Source organism: Protopterus annectens, chromosome 2.part1 (genome assembly GCF_019279795.1).
Source record: "Protopterus annectens isolate FY-2018-M chromosome 2.part1, PAN1.0, whole genome shotgun sequence".
In the NCBI taxonomy this organism is placed as follows: domain Eukaryota; kingdom Metazoa; phylum Chordata; order Ceratodontiformes; family Protopteridae; genus Protopterus; species Protopterus annectens.
Window position 1 is genome coordinate 538,964,942 of NC_056729.1, and position 26,399 is coordinate 538,991,340.

The following is a 26,399-nucleotide window of genomic DNA, read 5'->3' on the forward strand; positions in this document are numbered from 1 at the left end:
ATAAACAGAGTCAAATTAGATTTGACAATGACTATTCTGCAAAAGTGTTAGAATTAAGGAAGTAAACATGGCCATTAGTGAAACTTCTCAAGCAAAATAAAATAAAAGTGCAAGTGGTCTATCCTGCTAAAATCAGAATTTTCTACTCAAATGACTTGAGAACTTTTAACAACATCGAAGAAGCTTCCACCTTCATCAAGGGTGGGTGGCCTAATGGTTAAGATGTTTGCCTTACAAACACAAGATTCTGGGTTTGAATCTCACAAGGGATAATTGGCTAGGCCTAAAATGGCTCACAAGGGCAGTTAGCTTAGTACTAATCTATAAATCTATGAAGAATAACAGTATCATCACAATTCCTGAAGAAATGGGCTGGTCTGTATCAACCAATCTGAAAAGATCCCCAGAGAAAAATACTTGGTCTGATGTAAGGAAAAAAAAAAAACAAAGAACTGATTCTAAAACCATGCAGTCTTCCAAATCTTTCAAAGATTCAACAAAGATATAGACTTCTGGACTTTATTTAAAAAAGTATGTATTTTATCCATTACATTGTATATTTACTCTGTGACTTTTAGATTTGTGCTTAAACTTATACTTTCTAAAATATATCTATCACAAGTCTGGTAATCATTCCTGACAATGAAAAATGTTTATATAATTAATGTGACACTTAGAAACATAGTTAATTTCCCTTCATAGCAAATGAGGAAATCCAGACTCAAATGATACTTATCACATCTTTTCCTTTTAGCCATATATTATAAGTGAACAAAGTGAACATCTTCACAAATGTTTTCTTAGTACATTGTTTCTTCAAATCTCACACTCAAAGCGTTACTTTTGTTATAGTTGCTTTAGTTCATTCACAAACCAGCACACATCACTATAAAATGTTTTAAATTATAGTAACTGATTTAAAATACTGTATTATGTTACCTCCTATATGATTTGGTTATTTAGTATTCACTTCAAGTAATATTTAAAACTAATTCAGAATTTTGTAATTTGATTGTTAATTTCATTTCTATCTAAAACTAATGTTTTTTTTTTTATATAAGGCACTGTTAATTCAATGGAAAACGTTGACATTTCATTTTTCAATGGTTTCCTATGTGCGCACATGCATGCACCTTTTTTAAATTCTCGAGTGCTTATAGACAACCTAGCACTACTTCGCACAGTTAATATTCAATGGCACCAATTGTTTAAAACAGTAATACACCTCGGCGTCATTGTATTTAACACAGGGAAGAACTACTCATATTCTGTGGTTGCACACTCAAGATTCCACACACTATTTTATTTCTCCTTTAAAGATGCAGCTGCAATTGTTTAGCTTTGATAGAACAGCTCACAAGTTTTATAGGCACACCAGATAATATAGACAGAAATCCTTAAGTATTTATACAATCTCTTGCCTTTTAAGAGATGTAATTAGTGTTACGTCTTTGAAATTATACAACCCGCATAATAAGGGTATCTCTGCTTAATTTCTTTTATTGGTTTTGGCAGGATACTGTTGCGAGTGGTCTTTTAGTTTGGGCACTTGACGTTACTGGCAATAGGTGTGTGATTATGCTGCATATATTGAGTGTTTCAGAGAGCAAGAAAGCGGCTGGAAATACTTGCAGATAACTCACTTAATGTGCTGATACGTCCTGTAGTCATCTTGTTATTCTGATGAATGTTCGAGTATCATTAGAGATGATTCTTTGAGTGGGTAGAAAGGGAGGGGAAGCAATCTGTTTTCCATGCACCTTCCATTGTTAGCATTTAGAAGAGGATTTAATAAAGAAAAAAAAGGAATCTGATAGCAGATACACATCATGCATTTACGTGTCTAGTTCCGAGACAATCTTAAAGGGAATGTACATACTAGACAACCTAGACCCTACACTTATGAGACTATAGGCTTTATCTAGTTGCTCAGTATAGCGTATTATTAATAGATTTTGAGGTGAATTGTTATTTTAGAATGTTTAATGTAAAATGTCATAGTTTTGACTTTGGTTACTATAATTTCATTGATTTAACATTTTAACATTCTAATCTGTCAGTTCATCGTCACTACTTGTGTGGAATATAGCCTAGAGCAAACAAAAATGATAAAAATATTGTCTCTTCTCGTTTTGAAATATCCCTCTGCTCAAACACAATACAATATCATTGGCTTTCTCATATCCTGCCTATACAGTGATAATTTGATTTTTGTAACCATAGACAGCAAAGATCTTTTCACAGTCATTCCCCATGACATTGGGATTATGTGGTTTTATGACTTTGTATGTTCTAATACACTGTTTAGTCATCCAAGAATATTAATGTTTAGAACACTGATGGATCTCATTCTAAAAAATAACTTTATTGTGTTTGAAAATCAATTTTTTAAGCAAAACACTGGAGTTGCAATGGGGCAGCATGTGCTCCCCTGTTTTCTAACATTGTGTTAACCCAATGGGAAACAATGAATATATTCAATAGTGAGTTGTTTAAGCATTGTAAATTCTATGGGCGTTTCTTGGATGACATTTTAATTTTTTGGGATGGCACACGAGTCACTTGATAGTTTTTTTGAATACTTGAATGCAAGTACAACTTTTTTATCATACACTGTGGAGACTGCTATAGATACCATCCATTTTTGGACATAACCATAAGGAAGGATAAAAATAAAAAAGTGTTTCAGTTCGACATTATACAGAAACCCCACTTATTCTAACACTTTCCTGCATTTTAACAGTTGTCACCCTTCACATCAAAAAAAATCTTTGATGAAGGGGCAGGGAGTGAGGTTAGCTAGGATGGTGAGTGAAGTGGAATCTTTTATTGAGGAAGTAGAGAAACTCAGGGAAATGTTATTAAGAAGAGAGTACCCCAATAGTTTCATTGATCCCATATTCCAGGAAGTGGTAAACAAAAGAATGGGAGGGCATTTTATTCCATTGCTAGGGGGCAATGCAAATGACCCCAGTAGGCATACAGAGAGAGTGTAGGCACAAAAGGAGATGATTTTTATGAGGGCCATGACATTAACCTTTAGTCCCATATTTTATGACATCAAAGAGGTAATTAACAACAACTGGTGTATTTTGACCAATGTACTTGAACACAGAGAAAAAGTGGGTGAAAAACCACTTGTAATATGCAAAAGGAATGCCAACATAAAGAACATCTTGGAAAGGAGCACTCCTGTTAAGAGCTAAGGTTGGATGAAAAAATGTGGGCAATGTTCACAATGTGCTTACATCATGGAAAGTAACAGCATCCATATTATAGGTTATGGAGAAGTAAAGCTGAGACATAAATTAAATTGTCTCAGTAAATGGTTGGTGTATATAGCAATCTGTCAAGAATGTAGACAGTTTTATATAGGAAAAACTAAAAATGCCCTTAAGTGCATCTATCAGCATGCTTATGATATACTCCCACCCAGTTTGGGTTTGTGAAGGGCCGATCTTGTCTCCTGAACCTGATTGACTTCTCCAAATCAGTCACCAGAGCCTTGGACGAGGCTAAGGCAGTCCACACAGCCTATTTGGACCTTGCCAAGGCCTTTGACACCACCCCCCCACTCTGGAATCATAGATAAACTTACTAAGCTGAGCATTAATCTCTACGTCACTCGATGGGTTGCCAACTGGCTTACTGACAGAACCCACACTGTAAAAGTAGCTGACTCCAAGTCCAGCTCCAGACAAGTGGAGTACCTCAGGGTTCAGTCCTGGGACCTCTCTTGTTTGGCATCTACTTCTCTGAAGGGAAGGCCAACACTAAGGGACTCTGGCTAGCAAAGTTTGCAGATGACTGCAAACTGGGAGCCATTATTGAATCCTCAGATGATGTCGATACTCTACAAAAAGGCCTTACAGAAACAGATGCTTGGTGCCAGAGCCATGGGCTCAAGCTCAATGCCAAGAAATGTATAGTTATCCCCTTTGGGAAAAATCATGTACCTTGTGAGTTACCACATAGGTGGCAGTACACTAAACACCGAAAGTATGATAAGAGACTTAGGGACACAGGTGGACAGTGGTCTCACCTTCAATAACCACATTGCCACAACAGTCAGGAAATCCTTCTTTGTGGCACACCTCATCACTAAGGGCTTTTCATCCTGAAAAAAAGGAGGTTATTGTCCCACTGTACTTATCCCTCATTAGACCCATTATAGAATACAACGCCCCATTTGGTATGTACCCCTCAAGACATCTGCAACAACTGGAAAGGCCTCAGAAATACCTCACTAAAAGAATCACAGGCCTAAAGCAGATGCCCTATGCCGACCGCCTTAAAAAACTCCAGCTATAATCTGTCGCATATCGTCTACTCCAGAGCGATCTCTACTTAACATACAAGGCCATGTCAAACCCAGAGCTGTTGGATATACTACACTTATAGAAATCCCAATCCCTCAGTGCCACACGCCCCAGGGATCTAAACCTTGTCATCACCATAAACAAAACATGCTGGAGGGATAGGTTCCTGACCCAGGGACTCCCCAGACTCTGGAATAGACTGCCCATACATGTCAAGCCGAGCGCTTCTTTGGCCCTCTTCAAAAGGAACCTTGATGACTGGATGGGAGAAAGAAAATTCACCCCAGGGATCACATCACTCGCCCTGCTAGACAGGGGTCCAGGGAAGTAAATAGTGTGGGAAGAAATAGCCAGGGAATTGTTATGGCTAGGCTTGTATAGGCCCTAGGGCCGATAGCCTAGTACCAACCTAGGAACCAATTTGCATAATGCCCTAGCCAGGCATATTTTTGAATGTAGTGGCCATTCCTTTAAATTTGCAGGGTTGGAGCAAATAGTTAATAAAGATGGTAGGGGGGAGCCAAAAGAGATGTTCTTGGAGTACAGAGAGTTGATATGGCAGCTCAGGTGCAATGCAACAGTTGCACCAGGTCTCAACGAGACAGTGTCTCTTTCAAATTTATTAAAATTAAGGTCTGAATTCCATATTTAGTGTGCAATATACAACCAATTCATTTATTTATTGATGTATTTATTTATTTATTCATTCTCATATTAGTAGTAGTAATAGATCTATTTATATATGCATTATTTCATTTATTTATTAACTTATTTATCTTCATATTATGGTGGGAATTAATGTATTTGATTTTAATAACAATGGTGGTAGATATGTTATTTATTTATTTATTAGAAGTCTATGTATAGTAGATCAAATGTTTTTAAGTTTTACGTGAGCCTATGGGAACTGCATTTGTGATCATGTGATGGGGGGTCACTGTTTAAATTTTATATGCAATGGAATCCCATTTCTGATGAAGTCAATGGCTTATGGCCGAAGAAAGCGCTAAAACATAGTTTGCTGTGGTACTATCTGGTACTGGTTCCTGCTTCACATTTGTTATTAGTTTTGGAGTTTGTTCCTTCGTTATAGACTGCAACTAATTAAGATGGTTCTTCTCCTAAAAATAAACTATGTTGCGCAAGCTATTCTTATGATTCTCAACAAAAATTTTCTAAAAGAAATAAATAAAACTCTTATAAATTTTCTTTGGTTCCCAAAAAGAAATAGAATAGTCTTTTCAAATCACATAAGACCTTGGGAATTGGGTGGTATTAATTTCTCAGACATATATTCTTACATTGAAGCATCCATTATCAAAACATTTATAAATACGTTGGATTGATCCAAAATTCACATCAGCAGGGAAGTCTTTACACACCACCATCTTCCTAAATGAAAATAAATTAACTAAAAATTTGCCATTAAATGAATAAAATAATAAACTTTGGCATATCCTAAGTGTCAACATACAATATAATTCTTCTAAACCTACTAATCTAAATTATACAAATTATATTTACAATATATTTAGAAGTTTTATCAATAATAATATTGATATAAAGTTATGGCTAGAGTTATTCCCCTTTAGATCTACTAAAATTCATATAAATACACAACTCTTGGGAATCTAAAAACTTTACATGCTGGTACCACTGTATAAATAAATGTTGGTTTTGGACATGCATCAGTTAAAAAGTTTATATGATTTATCAAGTTTTGATTGGCTAGTTCTTAGCAGCTTGCAACCCTATGCCCAAGATCTATGCAGAATGATTGACAATTCCACCTTTAAATCTATCCCTAAACTCATATTGTTTATGCATGAAGTTTTATATAATGGATTTGATTGGATAAACTTAACATCAAAATTATACAAAATTATAATTAACTATAAAGCCAGCCCCAATCAAAATTATTAGAATTTTATCAATAGAGAACATTCATTAAATGTATCTGTTGAAAATAAAACTAATCTCTTATATTCTATTAAATTAACCCCTAATTTACACATATGGAAAATTCACTTGGAAATTTCTGCATAGAGCTTTTTACACTCCTAATAAAATTGCCAAATTTAACTCTTCCAAAGAAATAATATGTTGGAGATGTTATTTAAACTGTATAGCTGATTGGTCACGCATCTTTTTTGATTGTATTTATATTAAGAACGTTTGGGAAGAGATTAGTAAATTTCTTCAAGCCATTTACACAGATTCATTTAGTTTATCTAAGTCATTAATTCTGTTGAATGTAAATGAAGATATTGTAATGAATAAAAAATATCTTTATCTTCTTTGGACCATGCTAGCATTAGCCAGGAAATGCATCACAAGGAAGTGGAAGTCCTCCTCTATATCAACTATAGAAGACTTTTTAACTCTTCTGAAAGAAACTATGCTGCTGGAAATAAAAACTTAGGAGTCAAGAATATATCCCTTTCTCTCATTGAGACTCTTAATTCAGTAACCTATATATAAATATTGTTGGAAATTAATAAAATTATTTGAGTAAAGAAAAAAAAAATGTCAAGTGTAAGGTTCCAAAAGACTTGCTGGGTAGTCTATTAAGACAGAATATATGATGCATTATACCTGGAATCACCAGCCAAATACATTCTGCAGTAGGTGAAGGTTATGATGTTGAGAAAATTACTGTAATTAATTTGCTTATAGGTCTTACATTCCTGTGAAGAATGGCAGACTTGACTAGGATATTAGTGGATAATAAGTATGTATTTTTTACACCTTGATCCACAAGACGCAACACATCAGCGTTGTTTCATATTATACTTCCATGGCTGTTATGCAGCTATGCTGGTGAGAAGGAACGAAGGTGGGATTACAAAGCATTGCACGTAGTTTGAAAAGGGCATCTTTTGGCTTGCACAAGTCAGAATGACTCACAACTGTCGAGAAAAAAAACATGTTGCCAAGAGTAAACTGCTTATGGCTTGGTGCAAGATGTTTGTTCTTTGCTACAAACATGGAAAATCTGACAGTACTGACTGCACTTTATGCAAGCCTAAGCCATGTCTAGCTCATCCACGGCTTATTGTGTGGTGAGATTGCCACTGTATAACAATTCTTCATGCACATGGAAGATAGTAACTACATTAGTTCTGCTGCTAGAGTTGTTCTGTGCAGCTGGAGTGAATCTGCCAAGGCAACTTTTTGTCTTGGTTTTATTTTTTGAGAAAATGTTATACATGGACATATGACTTGAGTTTTGAGCACCCCATACCAAAGTTCTTAACCTTTTTATGTCTGGAATCGGGGACACAGGCTCAAACCAGGGATAATTTTGAAATGTTCATACTGTTAACTTAGAGAAACTTGAAATACTAGGAGAACTTGGACTAGCATGACGTTTTTTGAATTAGAAGAATTTTGTAACATTAAGGACTGTAATCTACCACATTTTCATAAAAAGTGACTAATATTAGGATGTGAGGAGATATGTTCTCCAGCCTAAAGTCATTTTTTTTTGTCATTCAGTGAGAGAAGTATATGTTCAGGTGCCTTGAGACTTGGCAGAGCATCCAAGGTGTTTTAATTAATTGATGTTCTTCGTGTTCCACTGTTGCAGTCATTACATTTGGGTAATCTGCTGGCAGGTTGCCCTCAGTCGGCCTGAATTCCAAAGTCTTGGGTCCTGCGTCGGTTGCTGTCTCCTCCTCCATGACGTCAGGTCATCAGTGGTATAAAACAAGCAGCCGATGCCATTTTCTCCAGTCTTTCTTGCCACGCGGTGCCCGAAGTAGAAGCAGTTTGCAAGTACAGATCGGCCGACTCCTGAATTTTTCGAATTCGAGTTTCAGAACCAAAGTCTTCACTAAAGCTAAGTACCCCGTTGGGGAAACTTTTTTCTTGCTCCATACCGATGTCAGAAAAAGTTAATAATTGCATTACTTGTTGGAAGCAAATACCTCATAAGGATTTCCATTTATACTGTATTCCTTGCCTAGGCCCTGATCATAACATGCCTAGCTGTCAGTTTTGTGTTAGATTTAACCAATGCACTATTAAGTGTCGGTATATCTTTGCCTCAAAATATTTTGGAAACAGATTTAACCATCCTGAAATGTCGTTGGATAGCAATCCGACTACCGGAGTACACAAAAAACGCAAAGAAAAGGACAGAGACAGACCATTGAGGTCCAAAACCGAAGATGAAGCTTCTCCTAAGCCAGTTGCTGGTTCGCCGGTACTCAGTGAGGTGCTTTCGCAGCCCCTGATACCCGGTACATTCGAGTCGCAGGCCCCTACCGAGACCCATGTGGAGTCCAGCACTCCGCGAGATTCTCAAAGTATTGTACCTGTGGATGTCTCTCCCTCGGATGGGTCTGGAGCCGCTGAGTAGGCACCGGCTTCTGAGGGTGTATTCAGGCCACAACATTTTTATATAAATCCGACGCCAGCTTCAAAATCAAAGACAAAAGCAACTTTTAAAGCTAAAAAAAATGACGCATGAGCCACGTGCACAGGCCACTATGCCCAAAAAACAGATGATCAAAATGGCTGAAGACCTAATTACCTTGATCAGGGGTTCCCAACCCCCCCCCCCGATAAGAGGCCTATGCGAGACACTGATTATGAATCTTCAGATCAAGTTCTATTTCTTCCGATTCCTCTTCTGATCAGGAATTATCTATACCACTCTATGAGGATTCTGATGCAGAGGAATCTATCCCATCTGCATCTCTTCCTGAAGATTATTCCTTTGGAGAAACCTTACATACTTTGAGGGAGCATTTTCACTGGGAGAGTCAAGATTTCTCAGAATCAAAACAGAGGCTCAGGGATTTCCTCCTTCTCCCTCAGCATAGGCCTTTAGCCATACCTCCTGTTTTAGACATTATGGATGATGTGTTTTCGGAGTCAAGCTTGACTCCAAACTCCTTACCTCCGGCTCCTAGCAAGCCAGACAGATATTACAGGGTTCCTGATTCACACAAATTTTTATTTAGAAACCCTGCTGCTTACCCTGAAACTATTTCACAGGGTCCAAAAGGTGTTAAGGCCTCAATAGCAAAAAATCCTACCCCCTCTGACAGAGATTCAAGGGCACTGGATAGATGGGGAAAGAAAGTTTATACATCTGCAGCCTTGGCAATTAGGGCCTTTAACTGCCAGTTTCATATGCTCAAGTATCAACAACATGTTATGGAATTGCTGAAACAGAAAAAGATTTTGATTTCTGAATGTGCAGAAAATAAAGAATTGCAGGAATTATTGCATACAGCATAACAAGTTGGAAAGCATACTTTGCAATGTGGTTTTGATTCCTTAGAGGCCTCCTGCAGGGCCGCAGTTACTGGATCTGTGATTTGGAGACATGCCTGGCTAAAAGAGCAATGTTTGCCTGATCATGTTAAAGCTAAATTGCTGGATGCACCTTTACAGCATGATACTCTGGTATTAAGGCAGAAGAGGTTTTAAAGAAAATGGAAGACAAAGCTAAGTCTATGCAAACTGTAAAAGACTTCTTACAAGTGCAGCCACCAAGATTCAGTAGACACTGGCCTACAAAACATTGGTCCTTTCCTGTGTCTGACAGAGCTCAAGGGGGCAAATCCAGGCACCCTAAAGGTTCTAGATACCAGTCACAGTATTCTTACAGGTCAAAGCAATGGGGTGCTTCTACCTCCAAATCTGGGGGAAATAAAGCGCAGCCCTACAGTAAACAGTCTCAATGACTTTCCTCTGCCATCACCAAGCACTTATCTTTTGGCAGCACCCTTAGGGGGAAAATTAGCACTTTATGCTCAAAATTGGCAATTGATGACCCAGGACAAGTGGGTGTTAAACATAGTATCTCAGGGATACAGATTCCACTTCCACACTCTGCCAATTGCAAACGGTTGGCCAGATCTGCCAAAAAATCAGTGGGCAGAGGCACAGAAACAGGTTGCGTCCCTCATGGATATGGGGGCTATTCAGCCAGTACCAGAACAGGAAAAAGGACAAGGTTTTTATTCAAGACTGTTCTTGGTGCCCAGAAAAAAACAAGGCCTGGTGCCCAATACTGGATTTATCAATTTTGAACACATACCTGGACATTCCAAAATTCAAAATGCTAACTTTGCAGCAGCTTCTGCCCATGCTGGGTAACAACGCTTGGCTGGTGACATTAGACCTAAAAGAGGCATACCTGCATATCCCAATAAGGGAATCGTGCAGAAGATACCTCCGTTTCAAGGCTGGCTTTATGCATTACAAATTCTCTGCACTGCCCTTTGGCTTATCTACTGCGCCCAGTGTCTTTACAAAGTGCCTGGCACCAGTACTTGCATTTTGCAGACAAAGAACTATACAGATATATCCTTACTTGGACGACTGTCTCATTCAAGCAGAGAACAAGGACATTCTTCTTCAGCATCTGGCATTTGTGAAAAGGCTTCTAACATGCCTAGGGTGCACAATAAATGAAAAGAAATCACAACTGGTACCTTCTCAGAAGATAACATTCCTGGGTGCAAGCTTGAATACAACTGCCCAGATGGCTTTCCTCACCAGACAAACAAAGGCAACTGACTACTTACTTCAAACTGATGGCAACAAAAACCCAGTTATCTGCAAGACAAACTCTGCAGGCTTTGGGGTTCATGGCATCCTGCATTCTACTGATTCCATATGCAAGACTGCATATGAGGAAACTAGTGGTACCTAAAAAGTTTATGGAGTCAACATCGTCACAGTCTGGAAACAATGATTCCTCTCATTCCCTGCCTACAACAGAAGTTTCTATGGTGGGCAAAGGCCTGTCACCAAAACATGGGATGGGCTTTCACTCTATCCCCTGCCAGCCAAACCTTAACAACAGACGCATCAGATTATGCATGGGGGGCCCACCTGGTGGGGAAGATGCATTCAGGGCATATGGACCCCAAAACAAATGCATCTGCATATCAACCAAAAAGAGATGTTAGCTGTTCAAAATGCCCTGACAGCCTTCAATGACTTACTTCATCCAGGACAACTACTGATAAAGACGGACAACACCACAGTTATGTGGTATATAAACAAGCAGGGGGGCACGCACTCATACCCCCTTTGCAGACTAGCCATGGCTCTGTGGGACACAGCCTTGACTTACCAAGTACATCTTCAACCTCAATTCCTGCCAAGAAAGCAAAATACTCTGGCAGACAATTTAAGCAGAAACCTTATGGACCCTTACGAGTGGAAACTAGATCCACAAGTCTTCAGCATGATAACAAAGAAATGGGGGAGCCCGGACATAGACCTATTTGCCTCTCCACGGAATTATCAACTGGAAAAATTCTGCACAAGGACTTATCACAGACAAGCATGGAAAGTGGACGCCCTAACCTTCATTTGATAAAACCTATCAGTTTACGCCTTTCCTCCTCTGCCTCTTCTTCCCAAGGTCCTACTAAAAGTCAATCAAGAGAAACCAAAGATTATAGGTTCATAGGTTCATAGGTTTATACTAGGCTATCTGCCCTAAGGCATTTATAAGCCTAGCCCAAATTATTGTGGCTTACGCCACCCCTTATATGAAAAAATACTGTGCCCATTAGTTTGTTGTGCCTCTGTCCAGCAGTGACCCAGAGATGATTCCCGGGGTAAACCTACGATCTCCCATCCACAGGTCTAGATTTCTCTTGAACAGAGTCAGCGAGGTGCTCTGCCTCACATGGACCGGGATTTTATTCCACAGCATAGGGAGTCTCTGAGTGATAAATCTATCCCTCCAGCACGTCCTATTTATATCCGTGCTAAGGTTTAAGTCGCTTGCTCTAGTGGTTTTGGTGGATTTGGATTTTTGAGGTGGAGCATGTCCATTAATTCGGGTTGGACATGGCCTTGTATGTCAGGCACATGTCACCTCTGAGCAGACGGTATGCGACTGAATAGAGCTGGAGTTTCTTCAATCTGGCAGCATATGACAGATTTTGGAGTCCCTTTATCCTTTTGGTGAGGAACTTTTGGGGTCTCTCCAATTGCTGCAGATGTCGGGTGAGATACTTCCCGAATGGGGCATTGTACTCGATCATTGGTCTGATAAGTGAAGAGTACAGGGGAACAATGACCTCACTAGATCTGGATGTGAATCCCTTCATGATCAGGTGGGCAATGTAGAAGGTCTTTCTAACCACTTTAGCAATGTGAGTGTCAAAAGAAAGGCCACTGTCAACCTGGGTCCCCAGGTCCCTGATAACCTCTTCTGTGCTTAGTGGATTGCCACCTATATGGTAGCTTGGGGTTACCTTGTTTTTCCCGAAGGGTATGACTATACATTTTTGGCGTTTAACTTCAGGCCATGGCTCTGGCACCAGCTATCTGTTTCCGTGAGTCCCTTCTGAAGGATATCCGTGTCCGATGCACTTTCCACTATGGCCCAGTTTGCAGTCATCTGCAAACTTTGTCAGCCAAAGTCCTCCCATGTTGGCCTGTACTTCTGAGAAGTAGATGCCAAACAATAGGGGCCAAGGACCGAGCCCTGTGGGACACCACTTGTGACTGGCTTGGAGTCTGACACAGCCAGCAACTCTAACCCTGTGGGTTCTGTCCTTAAGCCAGTTTGCAACCCATCTTGTGACATATGGGTTTACATTTAAGCTGGTAAGTTTTTCTACAATACCCGAGTGGGGTATTGTGTCGAAAGCCTTTGGAAGGTCAAGGTAGGCTGTATGGACTGCCTTTCCTCATCAATGGCCTTGGTGACTATTTCAAGAAGTCGACCAAGTTCAAAAGGCATGATCTTCCCTTGACAAAGCCAAACTGGGTCGGGTCCAATGTCTGCAAGTCCCCTATATCTTTGTTTATGAGCTCCATTATGATCCTCTCCATAGCTTTGCAGACTAGACTTGTTAAGCTTATGGGCGGTAATTACCAGGGTCCGTAGAGGCCACCTTTGTGGAGTGGGACCACAGTTGCCGTCGCCACTCCTTGGGCACGATCCTGTGGTAAGGCTGAGATTAAACAGCTGCCTTATGTGCGGGTTTAATTCCTCATTTAGCTCGTGTAGCACACAGCCGGGGACACCATCCGGTCCCATTGATGCTGTGTTTTTAGCTTTAGAGAGAGCAGCTTTCACCTCGCATTTGAGATGTCCGGGAGGCTACACTCGGCTGGGATAGTTATCTCTCCTTTAGGGGAGAGGGGTGAAGTTTGCACTGAACCTGTCTGCCAGTATGTTGGCAATGTCTGTGGGTTCAGTGATTTTTGTATCATTTTGGACTAATTCTGAGCATATCTGTGAGTTTCCACCCAGGTTCCTAACATAGCTGAAAAAGGCCTTATGATTGTCCTTTGAATCCATGGCAATTTTTCTCTCAAAATTGGCCTTAGTTGATTTTATGAGTGCTCGTATTTTTTTACTAATAATGATCAGGGGTGACTTCCCTTTTATGGATTTTGTTCTATCATGTAATAGCTTTCTCCTCTTATTGTAAAGTTTGTTAATGGCTGGGGTCCACCAGACTGGACGTTTGCCCTTTGTGGAAAGAGTCTTGGTTTTATTTGGGATTGCCTGATCCATGCAGTCCTGGAGGTGTTCATAGAAGGCATTTGTAAGGGCTTCCGCAGCTTGGGTTGTGGTTTCCTCTGACTCGGGCCTTGAAGGATACCACACCAGTCTTGAGTAGTGTGAAGTTTGCTTTAGAGAAGTTCTTCACTATGGTCTTTTTTGTTTGGGGTGGGGGCGGGATGTGGATTTCCAGTGAGATTAGTTTATGATCAGATCTCACCAATGAGGGATATACTTCGTGTGGAGCATTTTGTCCCCATGTTTGTGACAATGAGATCTAGTATATTTTCTCCTCTCGGGAACAGTGACTAGCTGTTCCATGGCATTTGAATTTATGAACTCCAGGAACCGTTGGGCTAGAAAGTTAGGGCTTGAGTAATGTTCCCAGTCTATATTCGGGTAGTTGAAGTCACCCAATATGATGGTGTTTGGAGATACATTTATACCCTCCAGTGTCTTCAGGAAGGCTGTGTGGGGTTCCTGAGTTTGAGAGGGTGGCCTGTAGCATGCTACAATTTGTAGAGCAGTTTTGCCTATTGTTAGTTGCACCTGGATGGTTTCCGAAGCTTCATGCATTGCCACCAACCTGGAGGTGTGAGTATCCTTTATGAATATGGATACACCCTCCTTTGTGGAGTGGTCCGGGTTTTGGGGCCGAACGCATGATATGAGGTAAAACCTAATAGTGCCGGGTGCTCTCAGGAGCCTTGAACCAGGTTTCAGTTACAGCACAGACATCGATGTTCTCCATACTGAGAAGGGCCTCGAGTGCGTGCATTTTGAGATTTAGACTTCTGGCATTGAGCAGCATTACCCTCAATTTCTTCCCATTTTTGTTTTCTAGGGTGGTAGGTTTAGAATTTGAGCCTTGCCTAAAAAGGCACTATGGGGTGGCAAGAGCCTTAGCCAATATCCGAATCCCAGGGTGACAGGTGCAAGCCGCCTCGAAGCAGCGTGGCTTGTCAAGCATGTCATCCCAGGCAGACAGACACTGGATCCCCTTTGAATGACACCAGACATTAAGCCAATTGTTAAAGCTGATCATCTTGTCTCTATATTGTGGCATCATTCTTGGTGAAGGAAGGATACTGCTCAGGGTTAGGGTCATACCTGCCTGGGCTACATAATCAGAGAGCTCCTCTATGTCTCTTTTCATGCAGTCCAGGGAGGTACGTCTCAGGTCGCTCACACCAGCATGGACAATGACTGTGTCATATTTGTACTTGCTGTGGAGTGACCCGAGTGCTTGTGTTATGTGGCGGATTCTAGCGCCCGATAGGCAGCTTACTGTGACCCTCTCCTTGTTCAGCCTGGTGAGTGGGACGTCAGTGTGTCTGACTATGGAGTCACCTATGACAAGTATGTTTGGTGTTGTATTTGGCCTTAAGGGCTGTGACTGCTTTGCACACTGCTTTTGTGGTTTATGTGTTGCTTGTGGGGTGTCTTGAGATAGCAGTTGTTTGGGTGTCTGCTTTGGAGGCCTCTGATACTAAATACTAGATGATACTAATTGCCCCGGACTGGCCCCGCCAATACTTGTACCCAATCGTAAGGAACATGTCTCAATTCCCAGCTTGGTACTTGCCTCAAATACCTCACTTACTGTCCCAGCAAAACAATTAGATCCTGCACAATCAGCTCCAAACACTGAACCTGGCAGCATGGCTGATCATGTAGTTATTCAAACAACACCTCTCAGTAAAGCTGTGATGGATGTCATTTTGGAAGCCAGAAGGCCTAGTACTAGAAAATCTTATGCTGATAAATGGAAAAGGTTCTGTGCTACTGACACAGCAGAGCCACATATTCCTCAGATTTTACAATACTTGACTGAGATGCTTGACAAAGGCCTATCTTTTTCATCAGTAAAAATCCATGCCTCTGCCATCTCGGCTCATTACAACACAGAGCCACCAATCTTTTCTCATCCTTTACTAAAGCAGTATCTTAGAGGGGCCAAAAATTTAAGGCCTCCCAGATGATCACCAATTCGTGCATGGGACCTCAATTATGTGTTGGAAAATCTCACCCTGCCTCCATTTGAACCAGCTGCTACTGCAGATCTAAAGTACTTATCATGGAAAACAGCTCTGCTCTTTGCAATTACTTCAGCAAGAAGGGTCTCAGAGCTACAGGCCCTCATGGCTATGGAGCCTTTTATCATATTTTACCCAGACAGGGTGTCCCTCAGGACCAATCCTTCATTTATGCCTAAGGTGGTTTCCAGTGTGGCTCTTAACCAAACTATTCATCTGTCAACTTTTTATCCAAATCCGCAGAACAAGGGGGAGCGGATTCTGCATTCCTTGGATGTACACAGACAACTAAAATTCTACATGAGCAGGACTAAAGCTCTAAGAAAAACTGAGCAGTTACCAGTGACATTTGCTGCAGGTTCAGAGGGAAAGGCTATTTCAAAGCAGACTGTTTCAAAGTGGATAAGCCACTGCATTCATTTCTGCTACTTACACCATGGCAAACCGGTGCCCAAGGGCATCAGTTCTCATTCCACCAGGGCTGCAGCTACATCAGCAGCTTTTCTCAGAGCAGTACCAACCAAAGACATTCTAGAGGCTGCTACTTGGAGTTCTGTTCAGACTTTTACAAAGCATTATCATTTGCCTCTCTACTCTAAGTCCAGGGCAGGCTTTGCCACTGCAGTTCTGCAGGGCCTTATAGCCGCCCCTAATGCAGTTTAGCTCCAGCCTCCCATCCATAGCTTTGGGATTCTACCCAAATGTAATGACTGCAACAGTGAATACACTCGAACATCTACATTTATGGTAAGTGTATACAACTGTACTTTCATGATGTCCTATCTGGAGCCCTGCTTGAGTCACTTCTTGCAGTCTGATTGTAGTGCTGCAGTTCAATTACAGCATTTGCCAATTTTCTAAAGCTGTCACGTCATCATATACTGCTAAACCAGTCCCTAGTGATGTTACATGAGAAGAGGTCACACCACAGGTGAGTCAGGGAAAGATACAACTATAAGATGAAGCATCCTAGATACACCGTTATGTTTCTCACTGAATTTTCTGTTAGCCAAACTAAATTGTTTTATAGGGTCATAGGTAAATGCTAGGCTAGCTGCCGTTGAGGGCTGTTTTAAGCTTAGCCAATTTCCCTTTTGGTGCTTGAATTAACTTTTCCATTTGGTGTTCAATTGGCTTTACCCATCCCTTGGTCAATAATTATATGTATTAACTCCTAGTGAAAGTAACTGGAGTCATACCATAGATAATTTTACTGGGCCTATGCATGGGATGAAGCTGCCGCGGTCCATGAGTAGTAAAGGGGGGGACCTGGGGTAAATTTTGTTTTTAAAAGAAAAATACAAAGGAAACTGGAAATATGAAACAAGAGGAAGGCATTATTACTGTTTTTTCAGCCCCCCCCCCCCCATTCCTATTCTACCATCTTGCCTCATTCCCATTGGCTCATTCATTCCTTTGTTCCCAGTACTTGAGTGTACCAAAAGGGAGAACCGAGTGCAATTCATTTTGGCAATTTACATGTCAAGGAGGAGGGGTATTAGCATCATTTTCCAGTAATGGTCAATAAACATGGTGTACGGCTTTGCTTTCCTGAGCCCAGGGCAGGTGCATGTGGCTGCACATGCACAGTGTTAAGTTAGAATGCAAGCAGCATTTGACTGTGCTTCTTACTTCTTGTGTCTCTGTGCATATGGCAAACATTTCTGGACCTTCCTGTAAAGGGCTGTTCTGTGCCAGGACTGAATCAACACCCTAACCTAGGATTGTTGAGCTAGTCTTAACCACTCATCCCTGTCTTTTCTATGGCTCCTTCATTACTAGAGCGACTAATTGTAAAGTTGTCATGACAGCATATACCTTGCTAATGCAGTGGAGTGTAGCTTATTTAGTTACTGGATTTAGAACTAGGATTTAACCTTTGATCTGATATTGTTAATCCTCGTTCATTCCTTACGCATGGGTATCTGTTCCGACCTCGGAACCAAGCCGGCCATTTTCCAAGCTCGCGTCAGCTTCAAACTCTCGAGCTAAACTCTTACCCACAATCCCCTCTCCCTGTTACCTCAGATTTCATTTGCTGCATTGCCATTCGGTCATGTCAAGCTACTTCTCTTGAGCTAAGTACAGTTATTTGTTGTTTAATAGTCTTTCAGATTACTTTTCTGTCAGAAAAGTTTATATTTCATTGTCTCTTACCCTATCGCATCTAGCGTACATATTTTCTTCAGGTTTTTCTGCTCTTTTCTTTACCCTTTTACCACGAGGTATTCTGTCTTCACCATTGTTGGTAATCCTTCTCTTTTCTTCTCATACCTTCGGGTATTCTTTTGTACCATTGCTGGTACCTTTTTCTATTAATTAATTTGCTGTCATGGCAGATAAGAAAGGTAGTCCGGGGTTTAACCGGTGTCCTGATTGTGGACACAAACTACCTACTTCTGATGCACACTCTTTGTGCATTTATTGTTTGGGGGCGTCCCACTTGTCTGTTGACCCACCCTGTACTATTTGTGAGAACTTTTCGAATAGAACCTTGTTGGAAAGGAAAAACAAGCTGTTACTGCAGGGACTTCTTAAATCTCCCTTTTCAGTGGCTATTTCTGGGTCAGAGGCCTCAACCCCTCCTAGAGCCCATAAGACAATCTTGGATGTTCCTACCAAGGATAAATCTTTGCCTTCATCCCCAGATGGGGACGCCTGCCAACCAAAACCTTAAAAGGCTAAAGTTTTGGCTCCGGAGCTCACTCAGTCAGCCCCAGTGCTTTCGGTGTCTAGGCCTTCGGCTACATTAGTGACCTCGGCTCTGTCTTCTCCTGCAGCCATCACTATATCGGCACCGAGGGGCTCCTCAGTTCAGATTATTACCACTGTATCAGCACCGACCGTTCAGTCAGCGCAGACCTTGACCACGTCGGCTCCGAGATCTTACTCAGAACCGACGCCTTTATTGTTGACTCCAGTGTTGTCGGTCCAGCTTCAGTACCGACAACCACTTCGGCACCGATCCCTGTGTCAGTGCAGACCATGACCTCGGCACCGATGACTTCTTCGGTGCAGACACCCGTAGTCCAGTCTCTCTCAGCACCATTGTCCTCTGTGCGGATGGGTGAGATGGGCACCGAGTTTGCCTCTTCTGTGCACAGGCCCATTTCTCCCTCAGTCTCCGTGAGGTCCACTAGAAGCCTTTCTGAACATGATGTGTTGCGTCTTGTGGATCAAGTGCTCTTGGCCAGAGGTATCCCACCCCTCAGGAACTATCCTTCCTTGGGAGGTGATCACCCATCTCCAAAGACCCCTTCTTATTCTCTTCCTTCATTGCCCCTGAAGTCTATGGATATAGTACAGTCTTCCCCTTCTGCAGTCCCCTTTATGGATCTCACTAAGGAACCACAGTTGCCTTTGTGGCAGGAAAGTTTTGCTACGACCCAGGATGTCAGTTGTGACAAGCATAGTTTGCTGCTCCACAGCCATCCAGGGAGTCCGGGTCGGCAGGCTGAGCCACTTAGGGGAGGGGGGTGACCCCTGGTCTAGGCATGCACTCCTCTTCAGGTGGACCAGCCTTCCAACTGATGGAGAAGGCTTTCACTGCTGCTGGCGATACTGGACTCGTCTATACCCCCGCCCTCCTCTGGTACACTAGTTTCACAAGTCGCACCTAGTGGACACCGGGTGCAAGGGCCTCCGGACATATTCCCACTGGAATCCCCTTTTCTGCTGTCTTCTCCAGCTTCTCCCGCTGAGGAGGTCCACCGGAAAAGTTTGTGTAAGAGGAAGCACATGGACTCCACAGAGGAGTCCCTCACTGAAGACACAGATTTTGATGAGGGGGAAGGATCCCCCCGGTCACCCCCTGAGGTATCCTTTGGTGAAATCCTCGAAATCCTGAAACAGAGAGGTGACTGGCAGTCCTCTAATCCGACCTCTGAGGAATTTGTGTTCATGCAGGCCTTTCTCGCCCGGCCCCCTACCTCCTGGGTTACTCCACCTGCTGATGATCTTATCCGGTTTATCATGCAGCGTGCTTGGAAGGCTCCTGATGCTGTCGAAGCTGTTCCCCGGAGGCTAGATAAGATTTTGTCCCCTCCTGTTTCGGATCCCCATTGGTCCAAAGATCTTCCTGTGGATGCTTTGGTGGTGGCGGCCACAACAAAAAAGGATCTGGCAGAAGAAGAAAGACAGACTGTCCATCCGCCTCACAGAGTCCCAGGCCCTGGACAGGATAGGGAAGCGCACCTTTGCTTCAGCGACCTTTACTATCAGCTCCCTGAATTATATGGCACACTTTACCAGGATTCAAAGGGATCTGATCTCTGAGCTGTCTGAAACCTTGGCTGGTGCCATGTCTGATGAGGTCCATGACAAAGTGGCCTCTCAGCTGGCCACCATTGAATCAATATCTAACTCCTCTATGTGACTGATATCTCACACATCAGAAGGAGCAGCGGGTTCAGCTGTGGTCTTAAGACGACACACCTGGATGCGCTTGTGCAATTTTTCGGAACCCTTTAAGGCTTCCTTTCTTAACACTCCCATTGAGGCCTCCTTGTTGTTTGGGCCCAAAGTTAAAAGCACACTGGCCAGATGTAAACAGAACGGTAAGACCCTTTCTGCCATAGGTGTCCGTTATTCTTCCCCTCAACGTGCTTTCTCCCGAAACCAAAAGAGTGGGAAGATATGGGTCAAGAAATCTCAGGGTCCTTTCCATGACACACAGGCCGAGTTTTCCCCCTAGAGGCAGAGGGGGAAACTCACAGGGAAGGTGCTCCTTTTGGGGCAGAAGGGGTCTGTGTAACCAGGGTTCCAGGGATTCTTTCCCTGGTCAATCTTACCAGTGCTCCTGAAGAGCGGCCCAACTCCTTTCCTCTGGAGGTGGTTGGGGGAAGTTTCTGCTTGTACTATTCTGCCTGGCTAACCATCACCACCGATTTTTGGGTACGAAGGGTTATAACCAGAGGTTATCATATCCCCTTCGATCTTTGTCCTGCCCCTTCAAAAAACCTTCCCGACGTTCCACCCTGTCAAAGGGAAGAAGCAGCACTAGAGATAGAAAAGCTGCTAAGAAAGAGAGTCATCCAGATAGTCCCTCCAGACCAGACAGGATCCGGATTCTACTCAAGGCTATTTTTGGTGCCAAAGAAAACCAGGGACTGGAGACCAATTTTGGATCTCAGTGTATTGAACAAGTTTGTGAGAGTACAAAAATTCCAGATGGTGACAATACAGTCTATCCTCCCGCTTTTGGAAAAAGATGAATGGATGTGCTCAATAGATCTTCAAGATGCGTACTACCACATAAAAGTGGACAGGCCATCAAGAAGATTTCTGCGCTTCCGTGCGGTAGCCAGTCACTACCAGTTCAGAGTACTGCCCTTTGGACTCTCTACAGCCCCCAGAGTGTTCACAAAGTATATGGCAGTTGTCACAGCTCACTTGCGACTTCAAGGATTCCAGTTGTTTCCATACCTAGACGACTGGCTCATTTCCGCCCCCACCAGATATCTACTGGAAAAAGCCCTGACATACTCTCTCCTCGCTGCTCAAAAGCTAGGCATAACCATAAGCTGGTAAAAATCCAATATCACCCCATCTCAGTCGACAGAATTCATAGGGGTTATCTTGGAGACAAAGAACTGCAGAGCTGTTATTCCAGAGCACAGAATTCTAAGGATAAAGCAACAACTGATTCCAATCCTTTCAAGGGAGAAATCCACGGCTCACTCAGTTCTACAGCTGTTGGGTTCCATGGTAGCCTCCATCACCATTGTTCCCCTGGCCAGGTTTCACATGAGGCTTCTACAATGGCTACTGCTTACCCACTGGTATCCTTTTAAGCATCCTCTTTCAGCCATGATTCGAGTAACCCACAGGTGCAAACAGGATTTAAATTGGTGGATGACACACAATCTGTTACAATGGTCTCTCCCCTTCTCGCCCCAGCAACCCAAGGTCACAGTGACCACAGACGCCCCCCTGATGGGGTGGGGGGGGCTATGTCAGGGACAGACAGTCCAAGGCACTTAGTCCGAACTGGAGGCCCATCTGCATATAAACGTTCTAGAGCTGAGGGCGGTGCTTCTGGCGTTGCAAGCATTCCATCCCCTGCTGCTGTCTGGGACAATTGCGATTCAATCAGACAACGTGGCAGTAGTCTGGTACATCAACAAGCAAGGTGGAACCAAATCTTACCCCCTTTGTCGAGAGGCCATGAAGATATGGCAATGGGTGATGGCTACCAGCCGTTTTCTTCTAGCAACAAACATTCCCGGGAGTTCCAACGTGATAGCAGACAGACTCAGCAGGTGCATTGTTCAACCTCACGAGTGGTCCCTGAGTCCCTTGATAGCGGAGGAGATCTTCCACCACTGGGGCCGTCCTTGCTGCAACCTCTTTGCATCCCCGACCAACTACAAATTCAGCAACTACTTCACCCTGATTTCCCCCTCCGGGACAGTCACCCAGGGACGCTCCAGTCCACAATTGGCCCTCGGGTCTTCTTTATGCATTTCCACCCTTTCCCCTCATTCCCCAGTTTCTGAAGAAAGCCCATTGGTTGGAGAGCAAGGTTATCCTCATAGCACCATATTGGCCTTGACAGATTTGGTTCCCCTTCCTTTGGCCTCACCTACTAGATCGACCATGGATTCTCCATCCAACCCCAGAGTTGATCTCAGATCCACAGAACCTGATTCATCCCAACTTGAACAGCCTGAAGCTCATGGCTTGGCTGCTCCAATTCCCTTGATTGCCAGGCAGAATGATCTTTCTTTACCAGTACGCGATATTCTCATTGCATCTCATAAGTCTTCCAATAGAATTACTTATCTGAGCAAGTGAAAAAGATTTACCTGTTGGCTGAAAGATAAACAAGTAGATCCCTTCTCAGCACCAGTGTCGATAATACTAGACTATCTGGCCAACCTTTTTCAATTGGGTCTATCGGCCTCTACCATTAGAGTTCATTTGGCTGCAATTTCTAATTTTCATGAGGGTGTCCAAGATTCCTCTCTTATGTCCCACAAATTGTGCAAGAACTTCATAAAAGGTGTGAATCATCTGAAGCCACCTTTTAGAGAACCTATTTCAACCATGGGATTTATCATTAGTTCTACAAGTTCTGACAATGCCACCTTTCAAACCTGCCTCTTCTTGTGACCTCAAGTATTTGTCATGGAAAACCTTGTTTTTGGTTGCCATTACTTCTGCCAGATGTATTTCCTAGCTTCAAGCTCTATGTATCAAGAGTCCATATTTGATTTTTCATAGAGTGCCTCTGAGAACTAATCCATCTTTTCTGCCTAAAGTTATCTCTGAAATGTCCATTAATCAAGCCATATAATTGCCAGTTTTCTTTCCCAATCATTCAAACAGAGGAGAGTATTGCCTACATACCCTAGATATCCACAGGCAAATTTGTTTTTACTTAAACAGGACTAGGCCCTTTCGTAAATCTGACCAGTTATTTTTGGCCTTTTCTGGACCTAGATTCGGATCTGCTGTTGCTAAGGTCACATTAGCTAGATGGTTGAAGGACTGTGTGACCTTCATTTATACACAACGTAATATCTCGTTGCCTACTACCATGAAAGTTCATTCAACAAGGTCGGTGGCAACTTCTGCTGCCTTCCATGCCAGAGCTTCCTTACATGACATCTGTGCAGCTGCAACTTGGGCTACGCCTCATACCTTCATCAATCATTACAAATTGGACTTGGCCTCCGGGGGAAGAGCATCTTTCGGTTCTGTGGTGCTCAGGAATGTCCTTCCATGAGAGCCTCCTAGGAATAGAGGTAGATGGGGACTCTATCCCATGCATAAGGAATGAACGAGGATTAACAATATCAGATAAAGAAGTTATGTCTTACCATAACATTCCATCTGTATTGTTGATCCTCGTTCAGTCATTATGACCCTCCCTCCTTCCCCCTCCTGTGGTTTCTAGTGGATCTCACCATCCGGTTCTTTTAGGTTATTTGACCAGAGGTACCCTCTACCTTCTTTGACTTGCAAACTCAATCTGAGGTAACAGGGAGAGGGGGATTGTGGGTAAGAGTTTAGCTCGAGAGTTTGAAGCTGATGCGAGCTTGGAAAATGGCCGGCTCGGTTCCGAGGTTGGAACCGATACCCATGCATAATGACTGAACGATGATCAGCAATACAGATGGAACGTTATGGTAAGACTTAACTTCTTTTTTTGAGTGACTGTTAAATGTCCACCAGTAAGACATATCTAACTTGAGGAAGCTGTGAATTTTAGAAGGTGAGAAGTACAATCATGAAAGCTTCAAAGCAGATTCCCTGATTGTCTGCAACATTAATTGCACATGTTAGTGGGATTCAGACTGGACATGTGCAGAGAAAGACTAAGGAAATTTCAGTTTCAGGTGCATTTAAATATGCTGAGCCAGACTGCAGTGCCTTGACAGTGTAATGATGTAGGCTGCATGTTGTGGCATGACTGTGAATTTTGGCATTGCACTTCATGAAGCATGTCTGTCTTATACTAATGCTTTGTGTTATAGGCAGTCGGCAGGTTTGCTGCATTCTGCAGTAGCTTTAGGTGTTGCTTCAGTTTCAGTGGTAGTCATGTTGCAGTTCTTTAAAATTAAACTAGATGCATAGTGGCATTGTGCTGCCAAAATGTTGGCCATTCTACAATAAGTCCAGTAATACTTCATCTAAGATATGCTACAAAATTTCGTAACTTGCACAAAGTTGGAAATAATTTGGATACCCCTTTTCCTATAAACTATAGGTCTCTTAATGAGTAAACTTTGACATTTTGTCTTTGTTTAGCAGAATACATTTTTTATCCTATTAAGAAAAAAGTCACAATTTTAATTTGATTTCATTAACTATATTTGGAAAGCATTGTGACTCACTTATTCCATTTTATCACTTAAGTTGCTGTGCTTTGAGTCTTGCTTCCTATTGGAGCAGCCTGTTTATTGAATTAGACAAATAAATAAAAGTAAACTGTGATTTTGGTTTCATGGCCTCAAGCCCTACAATTGTTACTTTTTCTCTAAATGAACTAAATGAGCAGTAATGGTAATCACCACCAGTCATTCAGCCATATATTCTCAATGAGCAGAACATTGTTATTATTACTACCTTTCCTGTCTTGTTTTGACAGATGAAGTTTGGTAAAGATGGAGATGATGATGATGATGAAGATGAATTTATTGAAGTCCCAGAGAAGGAAGGTTTTGAACCTGAAATTCCAGAACACCTGCGCAAGGAATATGGTATGTTTGCCCATGTGTGTAAAGCTCTATCTCTGAGAACCACTGTAGATATTGAGTAAATAAACAACTGTTATGATGGACTAAAGAGATCAGTAGGCTGAATGATTTGTCTAACTGCTGTTATTAAATCATTACCTCATTACAGAAGCACTGGCTGGGTGTAATAAACATGTTAAGGCAAGATAGGTTGACACTGTTCAAAACTGCAATGTTTTTGTTTGGTAGTGAACTTAATATGTTTATAACTAGAAGTGGTTGCATTGGTTCTGAGAATTTAGGCAGCACTTTCAGGCAGGCTTTTGCTAATTATTAAGAACATAAGACTAGATAACTTTGTGAAAAAATGGTGTGCCAAACCCTAGTTTCATTAACGAAGTGTGTGCTTGCCAGTGTCACTCAAATATCTTAACTCATTTTTGGGAGTGTATTCACTGATGGTCAGACAAAGAAAGAACTACAACTGAAATTAACTTGCACCACAGTCCACCTATGTCTCTTATTCTAAAAGGGATGAAGCTCAGTGTGAGCACAGAGGGAACTTGGAGTCAGTGTCCAAGTGTCTTTCTCAAAGTCGCCCATTAGGCAGTGGGAATGAAACTGTAGAACTAGGTCTAGATGTTGCAGTACAGAACAGACAGAATAGAAAGGTCTAAGATATCACTGATGGCTCCTTATTTAAATGTCACCACTCATACCGACATACTGAAAAAATAAAAAAAGGCCAAAAATGCAAGAGAAGAGCGAATCTTGACCATCGCTCTTTTCCCTTAAACTTTTTTTGAAAATATTAAAAGGAGCATGATGAAAAATTGGATGGTGGCATACACTGGCATGTTATTTGGTTAATTAAAAGATGTGGTGTTTGTGTCTTAATTTCATTCTCCCATTGTTGAAGCAGGTCAGACTTGCAATGACATTTGTCACTGTAGTGGTGATGGCACTGTTCCACTATGCATGGAATGCCAATAGCATGAGTGACAGCCTTGGTCAAACTATTCTAGGCATTAGCCTTATACTGTGACCTGGTATATCCCCTCCTGCAGGAGCTTCTGGCTGTGCTGTTTATAGAGGATGTCCAGAAAAATCTTGGACTCCTCCTCACTCCTCTTCAGTGCTCTAAAAGAAGCACAACCCTCCCCTTCTCCATCCATAAGGTCTCACCTTGAAAGATCTCAAGAAAAATGGCAGACAGTTGACACCTAAAAGCAGTTCGTCATGCCCCATCCTCCAAGCAGTGACATGCATTGACTGGCACCTCATTTGCATGATTCATGGCAAATTCTGAAAATATAGGTACTGTATTTTTATGGTTTCAGTGACACTTTCAGGTGTGAATTGC

At 42.2% G+C, this 26,399-nt stretch overlaps 1 protein-coding gene across 1 annotated transcript in view; it reads left to right on the forward strand.

Moving 5' to 3' along the window:
* UVSSA (UV stimulated scaffold protein A) overlaps nt 1-26,399 on the forward strand; it is a 1,327,799-nt gene that overhangs the window by 642,112 nt on the left and 659,288 nt on the right. Inside the window, exon 9 of the mRNA XM_044062324.1 lies at nt 24,949-25,060. Within this exon, the coding sequence (XP_043918259.1) occupies nt 24,949-25,060 (112 nt within the window). The remainder of the gene's footprint in view (nt 1-24,948; nt 25,061-26,399) is intronic.